The 17551-nt window shown below is 43.7% G+C and overlaps 1 protein-coding gene across 4 annotated transcripts in view; it reads left to right on the top strand.

The window, feature by feature from the left end:
* CACNA2D3 (calcium voltage-gated channel auxiliary subunit alpha2delta 3) overlaps positions 1-17551 on the top strand; it is an 832052-nt gene that overhangs the window by 738744 nt on the left and 75757 nt on the right. For all 4 annotated transcript variants that reach the window (XR_011526928.1, XM_070574989.1, XM_070574988.1 and 1 more), the window contains 2 exons: positions 14398-14459; positions 15454-15498. Coding sequence is in view for 3 of the 4 variants with exons in the window: in XM_070574989.1 (XP_070431090.1) it covers positions 14398-14459; positions 15454-15498 (107 nt within the window). In the remaining variant the exon portion in view is untranslated. The remainder of the gene's footprint in view (positions 1-14397; positions 14460-15453; positions 15499-17551) is intronic.

The following is a 17551-nucleotide window of genomic DNA, read 5'->3' as shown; positions in this document are numbered from 1 at the left end:
TAAGGCGTCTCACATATAAAGTAGAGGAAGATGGACATGGATGTTAGCTCAGGGCCAGTCTTCCTCAGCAAAAAGAGCAGGATTGGCAGCAGATGTTAGCTCAGGGCTAATCTTCCTCAAAAAAAAAAAAAAACCACAAAAAACCACCATGTCTGCAGCTGTAGAACAGAGGTGACAATGACAATATCTACCTGTGAGGATTTTATCAAATCTTCAGATTTTACAAACTCTCAGCAGAGTTGGGAATGTTCTGGGTAGTTGTGATTACACCAGGTCCAGCTTGCTTACCTCTTAGCAACAAAGATGAAACATTCCCCCGTGGTTTGAAACTCAGTGTCCCTGCGGGTAACATGGAATCCACAAAGAGGCCAGGCCAGCAAATGGAATGAATTTGGGCCCTCTGATAGAGGGGCCTCCGTTCCTTAGCAGACAGATTGAGGAGTGACAGCATGCATCAGTCTTGGAAAAACTGTGTGGAGACTGAGCCACAGGAAAATAAAACAGGATATGTATCATATTAAATATTGCACATGTTTAATGTACATAGCTATTACTGTGTGTGGATGTATATGTGACATTTATTGAATATTCACTGTGCGCCTGGCACTGTGCTAAACTCATGGCGTGCATGAGCTCATTTAAGTCTCTCAACAATCCTATGAGGTGTGCATGACTCCTATCCCATTGTGCAGATGAAGAAACTGACTGGGAAGGCACACTGTTTGTATATGAGGCAGGCAGGACTCAGACCCAAATTGCTTTGACATTTTCCAATCTGGACATAAGTACAAGGAAACAGACACAGATGGTGACTAAGAAACTACCAAAATTGTGCGGCCTAATAATGTTGCTGAGGCTTCTCCCCTGTAGAGATGGGACTCATGAAATTCCCCAGCGCTAGTCCAGATGGGGTTGAGCCAAGATCACACGGCATCACTGAGGCCCCAGCATATGGCTGGCAGATGGCCCACACTATGAGTAGAGAAGAGGTACTGGGCATTACAATGGGGCCCTCAGAGGACCTTATTCTCCAAAGCCACTCCCGTGATACTTGAACCTCCACAATCCTTCCCATCCGAAGACTTGTGTCCATGTGAAAAGGTCCAGTTCCCAACAAGCAGAGGAGGGGTAATGAGTAAGCGGTTGTATCCATTGCTCCCCCTTGCCTGTGGGGAATGCCGTTGGGAGCTCCAGGCAGCCTCAGGGACCTACCTGTCCATACCACTGTTACAGGCAGAGGATTCCTGTGCAAGGAGGATGATGGAACTCGGTGCCCCCATCCCTGGGCTCTGCTCCAGGGTTGGCCCTGACTAGACATGGCAAAAGGCCTAGGACATGGCATCTGATTGGACTCCTGAGGTGGTCCACTTTTGTTAAGTGCTCCATTGTTTACGTTCTTGGGTCACGAAGAAGAAAGGGCTATGAATTTCAGTCCACACATTTCAAGTGAGCAATCAATGCAGCTTTATTTGAACTAAACTTAATTTCTGACAGAAGCCTCAATTATCCTGGTGGGAGAGGACTTTCAGTGAATCCAATGTCTCTTCGCTTTCCCCTAGGGCCTACCTGAGGCTGAGGGGTGAGGAGAGGCATTTAATCATCTAATTATGCAGGCATTTCCCCAGCCACCCAGTCCCCTCTAGTCCTCTGTCATCAGTCCCTGTACAGGTCAGTGCCACGGCCTCCTCATTCCAGCTGAAGGTCACCTGAGAGTCAGTCGGCAGATCCCTGGGCCTCACTCTGACCAGCCTGCAGGGAGCCTTCGGCTGGGTTGTCTATCTGTGGCCTCTGCCAGGCTATCTCGTTCCCGGCAGTAGCAGGGCTGGAAGAGGCCAAGCTCCAGTGTCCAGCCACTTCCCAGGCCTGCTCCAGAGAGGAGTGTGTTGGGGAGTAGTCCCCTCTCCTCTGGGAGCTGCTTCCCACCCCCAACAACCTTGGATTTCGACCCAGGGGAGGAGTGGGGAAGGTGGACACCTGCAGGAACGTCGTGGCGCAGGTCTTTCCCTCCTCAGCTTCCGGAGGATTCTCTTCTCTTTCCAGTCGGATCATCTTTCCTGTGCCATCTGGAGACAGGGAGGAACTGGCCCAGGCAGTTCCCAAATCATCCCTCCAGACTTGAGATTCCTTGGGGCCTCAGCTTTTGAGACTCAAAACTCCAGAGTTTACTCCTTTGTTCTCTGAGTTCCTCTATACCCTCCCTTCCCTGAGGCCCTAAGTGTGGAATGCTTCGCTGAGGGAATGGAGAAGAGCCAGGGGGTGCCAGGAAACTCTGGGAAGAATGTTGGTAACAACTGTGTTTCAAACTGTTAGCCCTCAAAGAAAGCATGAGAAGCAACTGATTAACTGCCTAGTGCCTGGAATACAGTGCATTTGCTTTTTCATTCATTCGTTCCATTTTTATCAAAAGCCTACTGGGTGACAAGCAACCTTTGTGGAATGGATAAAGGTCTGAGTTGAGGGACATTGAGGCCAGGCAGCCTGGCTCACCACTGAGGCCTCTGTTTACAGAGAGTGGTCTTGGGGGTGGGCCCTGCTGAGAAGTTCCCTGCCAAATCAGAAAAGGAAGTGCCTGCCCCACCCCCTCAGCCCACCCTGGCCATGCACAGGGACCTGACTAGCGCAGCCTCTTCCGAAAGCCTGTTCAGGAACCCAGATGACAGGCTCAGGTGTTGCCAAGCACGTGTTTGGGAGCAATCACTTAATGACAGAAGATGGCTTTTCCATCCTCAACATCTGCCTGATTAAATTGTGGGACAAAACTGGTATCCTTCACTCCAAGGCTGATTCCCAAATATTCTAAGCTCCTGAGATTCCAAGAGGTTGGAGGAAAACAATGCTTGATTACTCCAAAATGCTGTCTGCCCCTCTCATTAATTCCTCCCCGTTCCCTTCTCCCTCTCTGCTCATAATCGCCTTGTGTGCAGCTACTCTGGGAGGATCTGCCTTGGGCCAGGTCTGCTATGGCCAGATACATCTGCCACCCAGGTGTTTGACTTTAGAGTGGGTATCTAGGTGGCCAGAGGGAACCAGGCCCAGTGGATGCTGAACTTGCCTCTCCAGGCTGCCTTGCTGATGAGCACACAGTCTTCCCTTGGCTGTTTCTGTTCTTGTTCTTTCCATGTCAAATGAAAGGGAGACACTGGATGGAAATTGGGAATGATCACCCATTTTTATTTGAACGTCCTTGTTAGGTCCTGGTCATTGTCTTGTAAAGACTAGGGAAGTTTCGCTTCTTCACTTGCATCGGCCGTGCAGGTGGTCCTGTAGTTCTCAGACTCTCCAGGCTCATTGCCAGCTTGGGATTGTGCATGTGACCTAAAGTGTTCTCTCCACCCTCCCTCTTCACCTGCTCACTACGTGCTCTTGAATTCCTACTCATCCTACAGGTCCTGACTCTTTATTGAGTACTTCCCTAACTCTACCTCCAGAGAAGGCAATGTGTTCCCAGAGTCATCTTAAGCTCATGGCCCAACCACATGAACAAATCAGTCATCAATATCTGGAAAAGACAGAACCAATTTGAATTCTCTGATACTTGGTGCAACTATTCTGGATTGTTTAAATAGAGAATAATGTGTGATTATCCTGAAGCTTCCAGTCTGCATTTCATCTGACAGAAAAATCACAGAGCGCGAGCTAGAACTCATAATTGTGTAAACCTCTTTGACTTCACTCTCTAAGATGAAAACAAGGGTAAAGATCACTTCCCAGGAGGGAGATTTTAGGCCTATAACTGACCTCTCTAATCCTCGGTCTTTTCACAGATAAAGTGTGGTTGGGAGGACTGCCTACCTTGCACAGTGTTGTGAGGTTTGGCTAGAAAGTATCTAAAGCTTCTAGCAGCTGCCTGGCACGTAGTATGGGGGTTAATAAATGGTATTAATTACTGTTGTTATTGCTTTTACTACTACTATTATTATGTGGTATATGACTAAATTTATAAAGTAATTTTCACTGTGGATTATGTCTTATGTAATTTGGAGACATTTCTAGTGAGCAGGGAAACACGTCTCATGAAATAATTCATTTACAAGCAAAATCAAAACATTTTGAAATTTACCAGGCCAAAATGATGGAGCCTGGAGGTTGAAGGGTGGGCAGTACCTGGCAAATCTCAGAACTCCAGGCTTCCCCCAGTCAGGATGGGTTAGAAACAAGACCACACCTCTCGCTCCCAACTCTGCTACCCTTGCCTGGTGGAAGCCCGTCCTCTCTCACCTGGTTGGACAAACGCTCCTGACTACTCACCTGTGCCCCTCACACACACCATGCAGCCCATCACCTTCACCAGCAGGTGTTTCCAAAGCACATACCTGTTCACACCTCACATACCTGTTCATACCTCACATCCAGGTTCCCTGGATGGGAACCTTTCCTTGGCTCCCCTTTTCCCTCAGGACAGAGTCTAAGACACTTGGATGGCAAAGGTAGATCTCCGAAAAAAGAATACTGTCTGCGAAGAGCTGATGTCACCATCGGCACGGCATCCAACCATCCAGTCATTCATTCAATGTGTATGCGCAGAGCCTGCCTGGGCGGGGCACTTTTCTCAGTACAGAGAACGCAGGTGTAAAGGAACAGCCTCTGCCCTCAAGGAGCCTACCTCTAGTCAGGTGGGAATGAAACACAATAATATGTAATGCAATTTAATGCCAAATATTGATAAATGCTTTGAAGAAAAATAGGAAAGACTGACTATTAACAAGAAGACCATCAGAATGTCCCATAGACCAAGCAGAGTCAGGTTTATTCCCTACTCCTTGAGGGAGAACATCTCCCTGACAGGGTCTTAGCAGTGTCCCAGAAAGGGGAGGTGGGGCAGGTGTGGACCGGGTTCTGGGGTCTGGGTGGGTCTCTCAGTGTGGGGCTCTGATTGGCATTGGACTACTTTAAGAATGGTGGACCTCTCAATCTTGATAAATCAATAGTTACTTGATAAGTGAGCAGTTTCCCTAGTTGTCCTAATAAGTCTGTTGTTCAGATAAATTGATTTTGATAAGTTTCTTAAGTAAATCATGAAGTATTTTTACTTGATTATAGACTTATCTTTCTGAGCAAGAATTTTCTGGAACAAATAGGAAAGTCATGAAAGTCACGTTGATGGAGGCGGCTTTGGTTCCCTGTGCTGACATTCGGCTATCTCAGCGCTCTCAGGGCTAAGCATGCAACAGAGGTCACCCCAGGTCATTACCTGGGGTGTGTCGTGTGACTCTCAGTATGGGCTTGCCAGATTTAGCAAATCAGAAATATTTTGTCTGGCAACCCTATTGGAGTGCGGTGAATTTTTCAGTGAATTGTCTATATATTAAATCTAGATTGTCAGCTTCTCCTACAGCATCAGAATAACTTGCAGCATCCAGAGCATGTTCCCACAAGGCATCAGCTAAGCTGAGCTGAGCTGCTCCCTTTGTACCAGCACAGGATGATCCCTCATTCCCCACAGTTCCCACTCAGCCCTGTGGGGACCTGAGTTTGGGAGCTCAGGAATGGACTCAGGCTCCCTCGGATGAGCTGGGTGTGTTTGGACAAGTCCCCTTCCTTCTCTGTGCCCTGGAACATGAGCTGGAGAGTCAGAGGAGCTGGACACATCCCTCCAGCTCTGTGAGCCACCCATGTGGATATTTGAGTGCTGCTGTGCATTAACTACAGTCACAAACATCCAGCTCAGAGGTGTTTGGCAAATATATGTGACCATTCTATTATGGGTTTTGAAATGTTTGGAAATCTGACCCCTGATTTTGTTATAATCTCTTTGGTAACTGTTATTAGGTGGTGACCTAATAAGAAATTATTAACTGGGGAGCTATAATTTGGAAGCTCATAATTTTCTTAATGGACATTGATTTGTGTAACCCTGATTAAAATACAATGAAGCCTGGGGCTTACATGTTTTATTCTGAAAGGTTGAAAGAATGGGAATTGACTCTAAAAATGTATTGGCTTGAAAACTTTATTGAAATAATATTATTTGAAGAGTTTTGTGAGCATAAAATGATCTGACAAAAACGATTCGATGCCAGCTCCAATGGCCTCAGAAAGCTGAGGGAATATAGGTTTCTTCAGATGAAGTCTGGAAAAATGCTTCCAGATTACCTCATGGGTGAAAAGAAAATTATTATTCCATTCCACAGCCCTGCTAATTCTTTTCAACGTTGATTCTGTCAAGTAATTAGAACCCAAATGGAGGAAACATTTGTAATTGTCATTTATTATACTTTACCTAAGGTGACTGCTCCCAAGAAGCTCTGACAGGACAAAAACAAAATGATTATGAAAGAAATGTGTAGGCAAATGGCTCAGGCCTTCCTACACACATTCCCAGAAGCCAGTCACAGACAGTGGGTGAGGATGGTTCCATGTTAAAATAGGCCTCCGCAGCTATGAGTCTTCAAAGAAAATCTTCTGCTATTGCATTGTCAATCGAGTGATAATGAGTCCTGTCTACCCTCCCTCTCTCTCACCATGGACATATATCATGTAGCTCTTTGTTACTCAAAAGCATGTTTAAGAAAGATTACTCCCCCCTGCTTACCACAGGGAATACTTCAGAAGTGAAATATGCAATCAGTTAGGGGGTTATATTTAAAATACCTCCTCCCCTTTTATCACTGTATTTCTTCACTCGGCATAGGCTAAAAAATGAGGTGTGTCTGCTGCTGGGAGAATGTTTTTTTCCCCTGATTTCTGAAATAATGCCATACCTTGGAGGTTAATGTTCAGGCTTTACCAAGATATAATAAATGAATATTGCTTTGATCTAAATATTTTTCAAAAAGTTGTTGCCAATCCTTTTCCCTCCACTATAATCTTTTAAGAAAGCCTTTGGATTTGCCAGTCTGACACCCAGGGGGACGTGAGTGCAGCTGCCTTTTCTCCCCCGTCATCTTTGCGAGGATGCTCTGTTCTCAGTTTCGCCCAAATTAGTCCCAGGATTTCAGTTGTCTTTTTTGTCCAACATTCCATCATGCGATTCATTAAAATCTTCACATGAAATATTTAACAGATGAGTTATGTCATAATTCACATTATGGTTTTAAGTTGTTATTCATGTGGTAAGTCATTTATCCTGGACATTAGCAGACCCCTGGAATGGGCTCATATTTGATATGAGGAAGGTTGGAGTTCTTTTCCTTGACGCTCCAGAACAGTGGCCTTATTCCAAACCCCCCGTTAATCGTGAAATATTCCAAAAAAGTGACATTCAGATTCACTGTTAGTTCTACTTGCAAGTAACTATTTTGAAAACAAACAGAAGAAAACATTTAAACAAATGTGGCTAGGCTAACAGCTATTACAGTTGACCCTTAATTAAGGCAAGTCGGAATTCAAATGTGCCAGGCCTTGTTACTCTGACTGCTAGCACTCATTGCCATTGTGCAGAAAGGAATGAAAATTCAGGGATTCTGTCAAAGAGGGGGCTGAGGACAGGGTGGGAGATAATAACCCAGCTTGTAAAAATAGCCACTATCTTGTTTGAGAAATATGACCAGTAAGGAGCTGATTTTCTGGATGAGATAATGTATGGCCAGCATATATTTGTAGAATTTGGGTTTTAAGAAAACTTGTTCCACTCCTATGTTCTGAAATACATGGGAAATCCCTAGCAGGTATTTTATTTATTAACTTATTCAGGTTTTATCTTCTCTAATGGATTGGACTCTATTAGAAGAAAATGCTCCTGTTTGTGGGCCAAGTCAGGGCAGCTCTGGGATCTGTTTGTCCGCCTGTCATTGGAGAGAAGTAACTGTCCACGTGCTGCGAGCAGTACCCAGTCTGTTGAGAAGCCCTGTGGCCAGGTAGCCTGGTTGATGAGCACGTGGAGCTGATGGTGCCAGTATCGGGGACAATAACCTTCTTGGATTCTGTACACTGAATCCAAGAGTTTCAGGGTGGAGCACACCTTTCATTAATCCTGAAGGGAAAAAAATTCATTCCAAAAGCTTGCTTAGCTGAAAGAGAATCATCGCCTTCCATTTTCTGCTTCATTTTGCCAGGGCTCACGTAGTCTTTTTTCTCTTCTTCGGTGTCATAATTTTATAGGGTGTTTACCCACCTTTATTACACCCTAAAAGCATTGCTAGCAGTGGACAGTATGGATTTATCATGGATGAATTTTCTGTTCAATCTCAATATATTGGCATGAATGGTGTACTTTGCGGTGAAATCCAAGAATAAAGGCTAAAAAACTCTTGGTACAAATCATAACATGAATATTGACAATACTCTCAAGCCTTTAGGGTGTTCTAATATACGTTTGATTTTGTATCATTTACTCCCAACCCACAAAAGTTCTGTTCAGAAGCTTGAGCCAGTGTGGCTCTCTTTGTAGAGACAGAGAGGTGAAGTGAGGGACCCAAGGGCACGCAGCAGTCTTAGAAACAGTGTTCACTTGGTAGAAATTTTCCTGGTTATAATTCGTTGATGGCGGCAGGATGGTTTTTCTCTCTCCTGGATGCGCTCTCCGTTTGTATATGAATATACTGTATGGAAGTAGGGGCGTTTGTGTGAACTTGTGTGCCAGACATGGTGAGCACTATTTTACAAACCGGATTTGTGCTCCTAGGGGTATGTTGCAAGTTGAGGCCAACCCCATAGAAAATTATTTCTAAATGAATACAATATGAAAAAGTTATTTTATTTCTAATTTTACTTGTAACATTGTTCTTTGGTGAGTCTCAGATTACATTTGAATGCATGTCTATTAACCTGATATGAGATGCATGCATGATTTCATCTTGAATGTATTTGAATATAATAGCACTGGAAATGTAATTTGTATTCTCAAATTTTATAAGCAAAATAAATAAATCTTGGGGGTGGTAGCCACATTGAGCATATTGCATCGATTTCTTTGGGTTTCTCTCAAACTAATTACCGACTTCCCCTTGCAAATCCAGGTCTTCTCACACCAGCAGTTCTATCTGATCTAAATCCTCCATACCTAAGTCATCTTCATTTCTTCCACCTCATGGGAGTGGGTAGCATGGACAGGTCTTTGGAGAACTTTACGTTTGATTCTTAAGGAGTGCTAGTGTCCTGTGATCCTGTTACCACTGATCACTGTCCAACAGAGCCACCTGCAATGATGGAAATGTTCTAGATCTGCATGGTCCAATACAGTAGTCACCAGCCCCATTGAGCACTGAAAATGTGACTAGTGCAACAAAGGAAGTAAATTATTAATTTTTTAAATTTTAATTTAAGTGGCCACACTAGCCACATGTAGCTAGTGGCCACCAATTTGGACCGGAACATTTGAGGTCAGCTGTCTGTTCCAGTTCAAGTGCACTAATCACTGACATTCTGCAAATGAAATGGCTGTATGTTTTGGTGCTTGGACAATGCTCTTTGCTCATCTTCATCAGCTCTGAGCATCCTGAAGTGTGATCCTCTCTTCAGTGGTTTGCCTGCCCTCCCCACGCTCCACCTCTGGCTGTTGCATCCCTCATGTTGCATCCTTCAATACAACGACCATCCAGCACATACTGCGTTTCTGATGAACATGGGAGGAAAAGATGGAGGGAAAAAGTAGGCTAGAAGGAAGTTAGAAAGTTAGGGAAAGAGGAAGTCTGGAAGGAAGATACTTCGTGGAAGGTCAGTGGTCTGTATTGCTGAGCTAAGTCTGTACTCAGGCCCGCTTAGAGTATTGAGATGAGTTACAGAAACAGTAACCTGCGTAGTTCAAATCAAAAGAGATGTCAGTGCTTCAGCTGCCTGAGTATTTTGTGTGAAGAACTCTGGGCCTCTTGGGGATGGCAATCCTCATGACAATGATTTTGGTGTTTTGCTGGTTTCCAAAGACCATCCCAGTATCTTAGTGTCGCTGTCCTAGGAGGCTCACACAATATTGGCTCGTTGGAAAAGATCACAAGGGATACTTTTTTCTGCATCTATTCTGTTCTTGGGAGGTGAGTAAGGTGCCACCAGACGCTGTCATGGAAAGGGGACTCTGTCTCTATCCTTGTGGTGGAAGTTCCTACCAGGGAGCCGGGGAATGCTCGCCTTCAAATGGAAGGAAGGAGCACATGAACTCCCAGAGAAATATGTTGATGATTTTCTGGACCGTCTAAAGAATTTCAAACCCCAGGAATGGTGTTTTTATTTTCTGCATTCTCTTTGGGACTTAGGTTTCGCTAAAGTATCTTATGTCCTTGTTTTTCTTATTAAATGAGCAAGATTGACTTGAATCAGAATATACTGTTATGGCTTGAAATGTTGTTGAAAGAACCAAATGGACGGGCATGACAAATATCTCAGGTTCCATTTGGGATATAAGAGGGGTCAGGGGAGAGAGTGGGACTTGCTGAAGTAATAATGACTTTTTTCTGATAAAAGTTGAAGAAAGAAAAAAATACATGTGGAACAAAACAAAGGAAAATAGTGAAAGGGAGCTAGATTTCTGTTTGTAGAAGCTCATGTTTGTTTTTCTGAATAGAGTTGGCCATAGAATGCTCTTAAGCACTTTTGTTTGTTTGTGAGGGAGAATTTTTATTCTGGTTTTTTGGTATGGGACCCCCCCCCCCCCACTTTAAATCACGTTCATGCTTAAGAGATAATTAGCCTAACGCACCAAGTGGCTGTGGCTGCCTAACCCATCTCACTCTCCTTGTCTCCCACTGGCTGGGCCATTTCCCTAGTACTTCCTCCTCAAGGCTTGCATGGTGGACTTTCTAAAATATAGATCTGAGGTCCTGCCCCTTCTCTACTTAAAACATCTTAAATGGCCCCTCAGACCCTACAGCAAATCTCAGCAAACTTGTTCTGTAAAGGGCCAAACAGTAAGTACCATAGGCTTTGTGAGCCATTCAGTCTCTGTTGCAATTCCTCAACACTGCCGCTGTGCCATGGACAGTGTGCAGGCAAATGAGTGTGGCTCTGTCCCAATAAAACTTTATTTACAAAAAGAGGCTGGATTTGGCCCTTGAGCCAACCCCTAGCCTACAGGATATTCTTCAGAATCGTTGGCCTGAGATTCAAGACCTTTTGCCATTTGACCTCAGCCTGCACAACCAAGTCCAGCTCCGGTTCTTTCAAGCCTCAGAAGACACCATGGTCTTTTAAAAGGCTCCATACTTTTACCTGTGCTGTTTCTGCACTTGGATTACCATCTTCTTCCATTCTTACTTTTCCTGTGAGTTAGATCTCCATGTCTTACCTTACACAAAGCTCTCACCAACTCCCCTAGGCCAAGCCCACCCCATCCTCTGTGCTCCGTGGTTCTTTGTTTATGCTTCTGACATCACACTTACCATGTGGTCACTCCCCACCTAGATGCTGACAGGGCATCTGGTCTCATTCCCCTTTGTACTTAGCTTGGAGCTCAGCACGGAGAAGACCACTGAACCAATGGTCATGAAGTTGACCCACCAATGGGCTTGTGACTCTCCTCATCAGAGAGAAGTATATTAACTTGTAGGTGAAAATACTACAAACCCAGATGTGCTGTGGGAAGCCAGGGGCCAGAATAGCTGGAGGGGGCATGAGGATCAGTCAACAAAAACACAGCCAGGGCAAAACCAAGCACACCCATTGCAGTCAGGACTGTCTGGGAAGCCCTTTGACATGGACCTCATGGCCCAGACAGGGAGTGAGTGAGGAGCGAGGGAAGTGGCGTCTAGTTTAGGGCATCAGGACCAGGGAGAGGATGCAGCCTGCTGGAGGGAGATCAGAGAGAAGCAGCCTGCATGATTAATGGGATGGAGGGACTGACTCATGAGGAAAGATTAAAGCACTCTGAGGAGCTGGGGTACAGACCAAAAGGGGCAGATGATAGCAGGCTGCAAGTATGTGAGATGGATAAACACCCAGGAGGGAGCAGCTAGCGTCATTAGGGAGGTGAAAACAGGGGCTCCATCAGAAAATGGGAGGGGTGCTTAGAAAGGGCACAGGTCACTGATGGGGGAACCCAGTAGATGATGGGTGGGGTCGGGGCAACTCTGGGCTGCTGGAGCTAGAAACACCGTGGAAAGGTCCCTGTGGTGTAACTCTTTCAGGGACTCCCCTGCTTTTATCCTACAGGGTCTTGAAACCTGCCGTGGCTGTTGACCTTGGCCCTAAGAGGTGGCCTCTGAATTACCCTCTGACTACCAGCCTGGGAAGAGCTGCGAGAGGATAGCCGCAGAGGGGGACACACAGAGGAAGAGGGAGAAACTCATTTTCTACCTTCTCTTAGATACCAGTGATTGGATGTCACAACAATTTTGAGGCCCTCTGCTCTGAAGTCAGTTTTCTGCCACGCCTCCCTGTCTCTGGTAAAACCAAAGATACTCATTCCCAGCCCCTTCTTAAGCATAAGGCAGGCTCTCACCTCTGCTGCTCGTGGATCCGAGCAAAACCCAGCTCACACCTGGCTCACAGCATCCTCGGTTGGCTCATCCCCAGCAGGGATATGGCCCATCAGGCGTTGTGGAAGAGAAGATTTATTTGAAACTGTAGTAAACAGCTCTCGGGCTCCAAAATCAGCTTCCTTCAGGTATTCTCTGAAATTTTCTCCAGAGCTAGGAAGGGCAGCTCCTGTTTTAGACTGACAAAGTGATAGATCCTTGCTGGCCAATTTGCTAGGGACCATAGAGCAGCCGTGCTCAACCCTTGCTGCACATTCACCCGGGGCGCTTTTTAAACATACCCATACCTAGACACCACTTTCAGAAATTCTAATTTAAATGGTCTTGGTGCAGAAGGGGACAGCACCCAGGCATCAGTACTTTCTCTTGAAGTTCTTGGGTGGTTCTCTGTTGAGAACTGCCACTGAAAAACCCTTTATTTGGGTGTGATTATAATTCATGTTGCTGTTACTCCTCCATCTTTTTCTATAACTACTGACTATAATCATCTAAAAGGTTTTTTAAAAAGCAAGGATTTACCAATGGATTGTCTGTGTGTTCAGCACCAAATGTGTGCTTTGCAGGGATCCAGTGGGGAGCGAGAACAGGTCCCTGCCTTTGGGGAGTTTATGGTCCAGGGGGTGGAGGACACTGAGGGCTAAGCAGGATGGACACAGGCTGCTGGAATGGTGCATTTCAGAGACTTCCCATTCTGCATATTGCATATTGCTAAGCTATGTTTGGCTCTAATCTTATGCTAGAATCTGACCTTCTAAGTCCAAAGATAGAGGATGAGTCTCTCCAAATGTACGTACCTCCAGTCAACCTTGACTCTCAGGGCTTGCTTTAACAATTTCTTTAGGAAGTGGAAATGCATTTGAAAGTTATAAGGGTAATAGCTCAAGACCTTCATGAATCTCCAGGCTCCTGGAGCCAGCACAGCAATGATTACCCAAGTAGGGGGTCTAACATGTGGCATGCAAGATTTTAAGAGAATATGAGTGAACTTTTTTTTTGTAATTGTGTATTTCTTTTGATGGGTATTATTACTTAGGTTGAACTTACTTTAGGTATTTAAGTAAAGGAAAAAAGTGTGGAAAAATAAATAACAATACTCTTTGTATGCAGATAAGGCAAAAATTGGGGAGGTTGTGTGCAACGGACTGAAGTTTACAAAACTGCCCTGGGTGGGGAGTCCAGCATTTCCCGTACAAAGTCTCATTCTTTCTTTCCAGCTCCTCTCCAGTTTTCTCATCATCTGACAAGCTTTTTGCCCTGACTTGAGCACTTTTCTGAAGTGGTTTCAAGAGTCACATTGTCTTGGCTTCATCGAGAGAAATATTGTGAGCTCATTCATGTCTTAGATCTGAGGTTCCACCAAATTCTACTTCCCAAAGTTTCATCCTTTCTTAACCTCTTTCATGTCTGTATGTTTCTCTCACTGGAAATAAGATTGCCTCTTGCTTTAGGGAGTTTTTCACAGATAAGCAAAGAATTGTATAATTCCACCAGTTGTGGGGGAGAGGTCATTGAGATGTGGATACTGGGGGCCACTTACGCTAGGTCACATCATAGCAAAGTGACTCGCTTCCGAATACCTTCCTCATAACAAGTGCTTTTCAAATGTTATATCTCAAGAACACATGCCTAGTACACATTTTAGACATGTAAGTTCATACAGTAATAAGTGTAACAGGAACTCTGAAGAAACAGTGATCTTTTGAATATCTTTTTTTCATTCCTGTTTTCATCTTGTGTTGGGGAGGGTGACTTGAGGTGACCACAAGTATATGAATTTTAGAAATACTCGAGTGGCCTGTCTCCAAACAGCCTTCAGCACTGTGCTCAGCTTGTTCTTTATCAAGAGTTCTCCGAGTCCAGGTAATGTTGAGAATTCCTAACCTGAAAGATGAAATGTCTTAGTTGGATGCTTCACAGTAGATTTCGTTTTTAAGTGTTCTTATCTGATATGCTTACCTCAGCTTCTTGCCATAATGGGTAATTTTCAGTGATAATCTTAAATAATTGTGTAAAGGGATCCCTAATGCCTTGTTTTGTTTATAATTTGTCCCAGCTGTAGGCATTCAGATGAAACTTGAATTTTTCCAAAGGAAGTTCTGGACTGCCAGCAGACAGGTAAGTTATAATCAGCATATTGAAGCATTAGCAACACTGTTATTATACAGGTGTTCACATTTGGGTACCCGGAGTCTAAAAGTGCCAGATTTCCGATGAATGTTTGTAAAATGAACTGCTGGCTGCTCAGATTACCTTTCATTTCACTGCAAAATGAAGGGCTGTCAGCATGTTAGACACCACATGCTGGGACAGCAGGGAGTTTTCTCCTACAAAATGTTTTAATTGTGAAATCAAGGTAGTGACTTTCCAAAGGAGAAGTTTTTCTTTTAAATCTTGGGGACTTTTGTGAATTTTCATAGTGACTTTTTTCTAATCTTGTGGTGCCCTGTTGTTTATCTGTGAATCTCTTTATTGCACTTTTGAAGGCCTTTGCATAATTAAATTTGACTAAGCATGCATCTGCCTTCTTTGGCCAGAGGGCTTCTCTGCCTTGGAGAAACTGGGAGCATTCTTTTCTTGCACTATACTCTCTGTACTAAGTCGTCTCAGTGGTATTTATTCAGTAATTCGGCAGAAATGGCAACTGATAAGTTGCCTCCATCTGCCCAGTTCTCAATGTTACAATGTTATATCATTTCTTAAATGAAGATACTTTGGGAAACCATAAACTAAGGACACAGACAGGAGTGGGAATTTTTTTTTAATTTACTGGAGATTAATTTAAAATTAAATAATTACATAATTATATTTCTTGTTACTTAAAGATTTAATATCTTAAAAAGGTATCAGTATTGAACAACAACATAAATTAAAATGAAAAAGAGCCAGCCTCCCTCCAAAATTGTCCTTTACGTTGTTATTTGGAGTTGATATGATCCGAGAAAGAGCAGGCAAGACTCACCGTGGAGCATTCCTTTGGATGAAATTTGGTATTTGCATAACAGGCAAGGACTTTGATAGCTTGTCTCCCAGTGGCTAAGTGGCAGCCACAGTAGACGCTGGGATGGCCAAGTAACACGTTTCCCCTTGCTTTCCCCCTCCTCCCACACAGTGCGCCTCTCTGGATGGCAAATGCTCCATCAGCTGCGATGACGAGGTAAGATGGCCTCCTGGCCTTGTGTCTGGCCTGGCCAAGGGGAGGTGACAGAGAGTGCTTTCTCACCAAGGGAATGCCACTGTCCACAGAGCCAGGTCTGACAGATTGCTCTGGGCCAGTCTCCAGAAACCCAAGGACATTTGCTTTGTTTCTTTTTTCCCCCAATCAGACCATTTATAAGAGCTGGAGAAATGTGCTTTAAATGTCCCACAGACAGCACTATTGGAATTTTGGCATTTTATAAGAAGTAATACAAATTACTGCCGTTTCAAGCTCACGTTACAATTCTCAAAGCTTCTGCCCTATGCACGGTGTTATCTCTATCCTCATAACAACCCAAGGAAATAGGTAGGAATTATTGTCCTGTTTTGCAGATAAGAAAACTGAGGATTAGAGAAATGAAATGACTTGCTTAATTTCATGTAGTAAATGAACGGAAAAACTAGGAGTTGAAAACTCAGAATTTTTCATTTTAGCATTGTGTTTCCCTCCTACAACTCCTTTTCCCTCCCTTCCTTCCGCTCTCTTTCTCTCTGGGAGGAGGAATTTGAATCCCACATGTAACAATAGAAGAAAAAAATGTACCACTGCCATAAGTGTGTCCACTGGACTTGTGTTTCATAGCATTCAATCCCACACACCATGTTTTGGAGTGAGCAATTGTGTGGTGGCCTTTTCACCTGGGTTTAGGTAGCCAATCTCTCTCAGTGTTAGCTAAACATTAGTCAATACGTAAACTGGAACTTCCAATAATCATGTATTTATATTCCTTCTGTATACCACAAGGTTTAAAGAAATCCTAACCAAACATAATTTCAACACAGAAAATATAGATTAGAAGTAGATTTCAAAAAAGTAGGCAAATGAAAAACAAATAGAGAAATATAATAGGGAATACAGGATGAAGTTAAAACATACAATGCTCGGTCCCCAAAGGTCTGGCTACCAGTTTAAAAAAAATCATAACTATTTTATGAATTCCTATCCAAAGAATAAAGGCCGATCATTCAGCTTTTTAGCAGAAGCCCGACTTTTTCTGACCATTAGATCACAACAAATTTTCCTTTAGGAAAGAGCACCCTGTGATGTTTTATGATCAACGCCAATTCAGTAAGTTTGGGGATGCTGTTCCTAGCATAGTCAAGTGGCCTCAAAGCTCTCCTCTGTCTTTGAGACATTTATTGTCATTTTGGGGTGTTTGACTCAAGAACAACACAGCTCAATAATAATATTGATTAATCAGTGTCACGAGCCCCTGTGTTACATCCTTTACTTGCATGGTAGGTGTAATTACTAATCCCATTTACAGTAAGAGAACTGAATATAGTTCATTGGTTAGTTGGGTGACTGTATGGTGGTTGCCTGGTGGGATGGTGTTGGTTTGGATAGTTGGTTCGTTGGTTGGTTGGTTAGTTGGCTCATTGGGTAGGTGTCTGGTTGGTTGATAAGTTGGTTACTGGTTGGTTGGTTGAATGGTAAATGATAGTTGGTTAAACAATTTGATGAATAAAGCCAGAGGCAGTAACCTTCCTACAACCCACTCTGCCTCTGTGCACCCTCACATATACAAACAAATGGAAATGACAACTTGAATAGTCATCAAATCCACAATTAAAATTAGCTTTTTAAAAAAAAAAAGTGGAAATGGATCCCCACTTAGAATTAGAAACATCCAATATATGTTTGCTGTTCAATGACTGATTTCACAGGTGGTATAGAATGATCATTAAAGGTACAGGCTATAGAGTTAGGATAGCTTCAAATTGTGACTCTGATAGTAATAAACTATGTGACCTTGGGCAAGTTTCTAAACCTCTGTCTGCCTTAATTTCCTCAACTATACAATGGGGATAAAATATCCGCCTGACAGAATAAAGGTGAGGAATGAATGAGACGATATGTGAAAAATGCATGGCACAAGCTCCTGGCAAATGGTAAGAACTCAGTAACTGTTAGTTATAAACCCAAAATATCTGCAGACTTTTTCTTCTCTTAGAGTAGTGGTTCACCTGAGTCTAAAACCTCAGACAGCAATCGCATATGCACTTTAACC

The sequence above is a fragment of the Equus przewalskii genome, chromosome 15, assembly GCF_037783145.1.
Source record: "Equus przewalskii isolate Varuska chromosome 15, EquPr2, whole genome shotgun sequence".
Lineage (NCBI taxonomy): Eukaryota > Metazoa > Chordata > Mammalia > Perissodactyla > Equidae > Equus > Equus przewalskii.
Note: the sequence above shows the minus strand (reverse complement) of the source record. Positions and strands in the feature narration are given on the sequence as shown.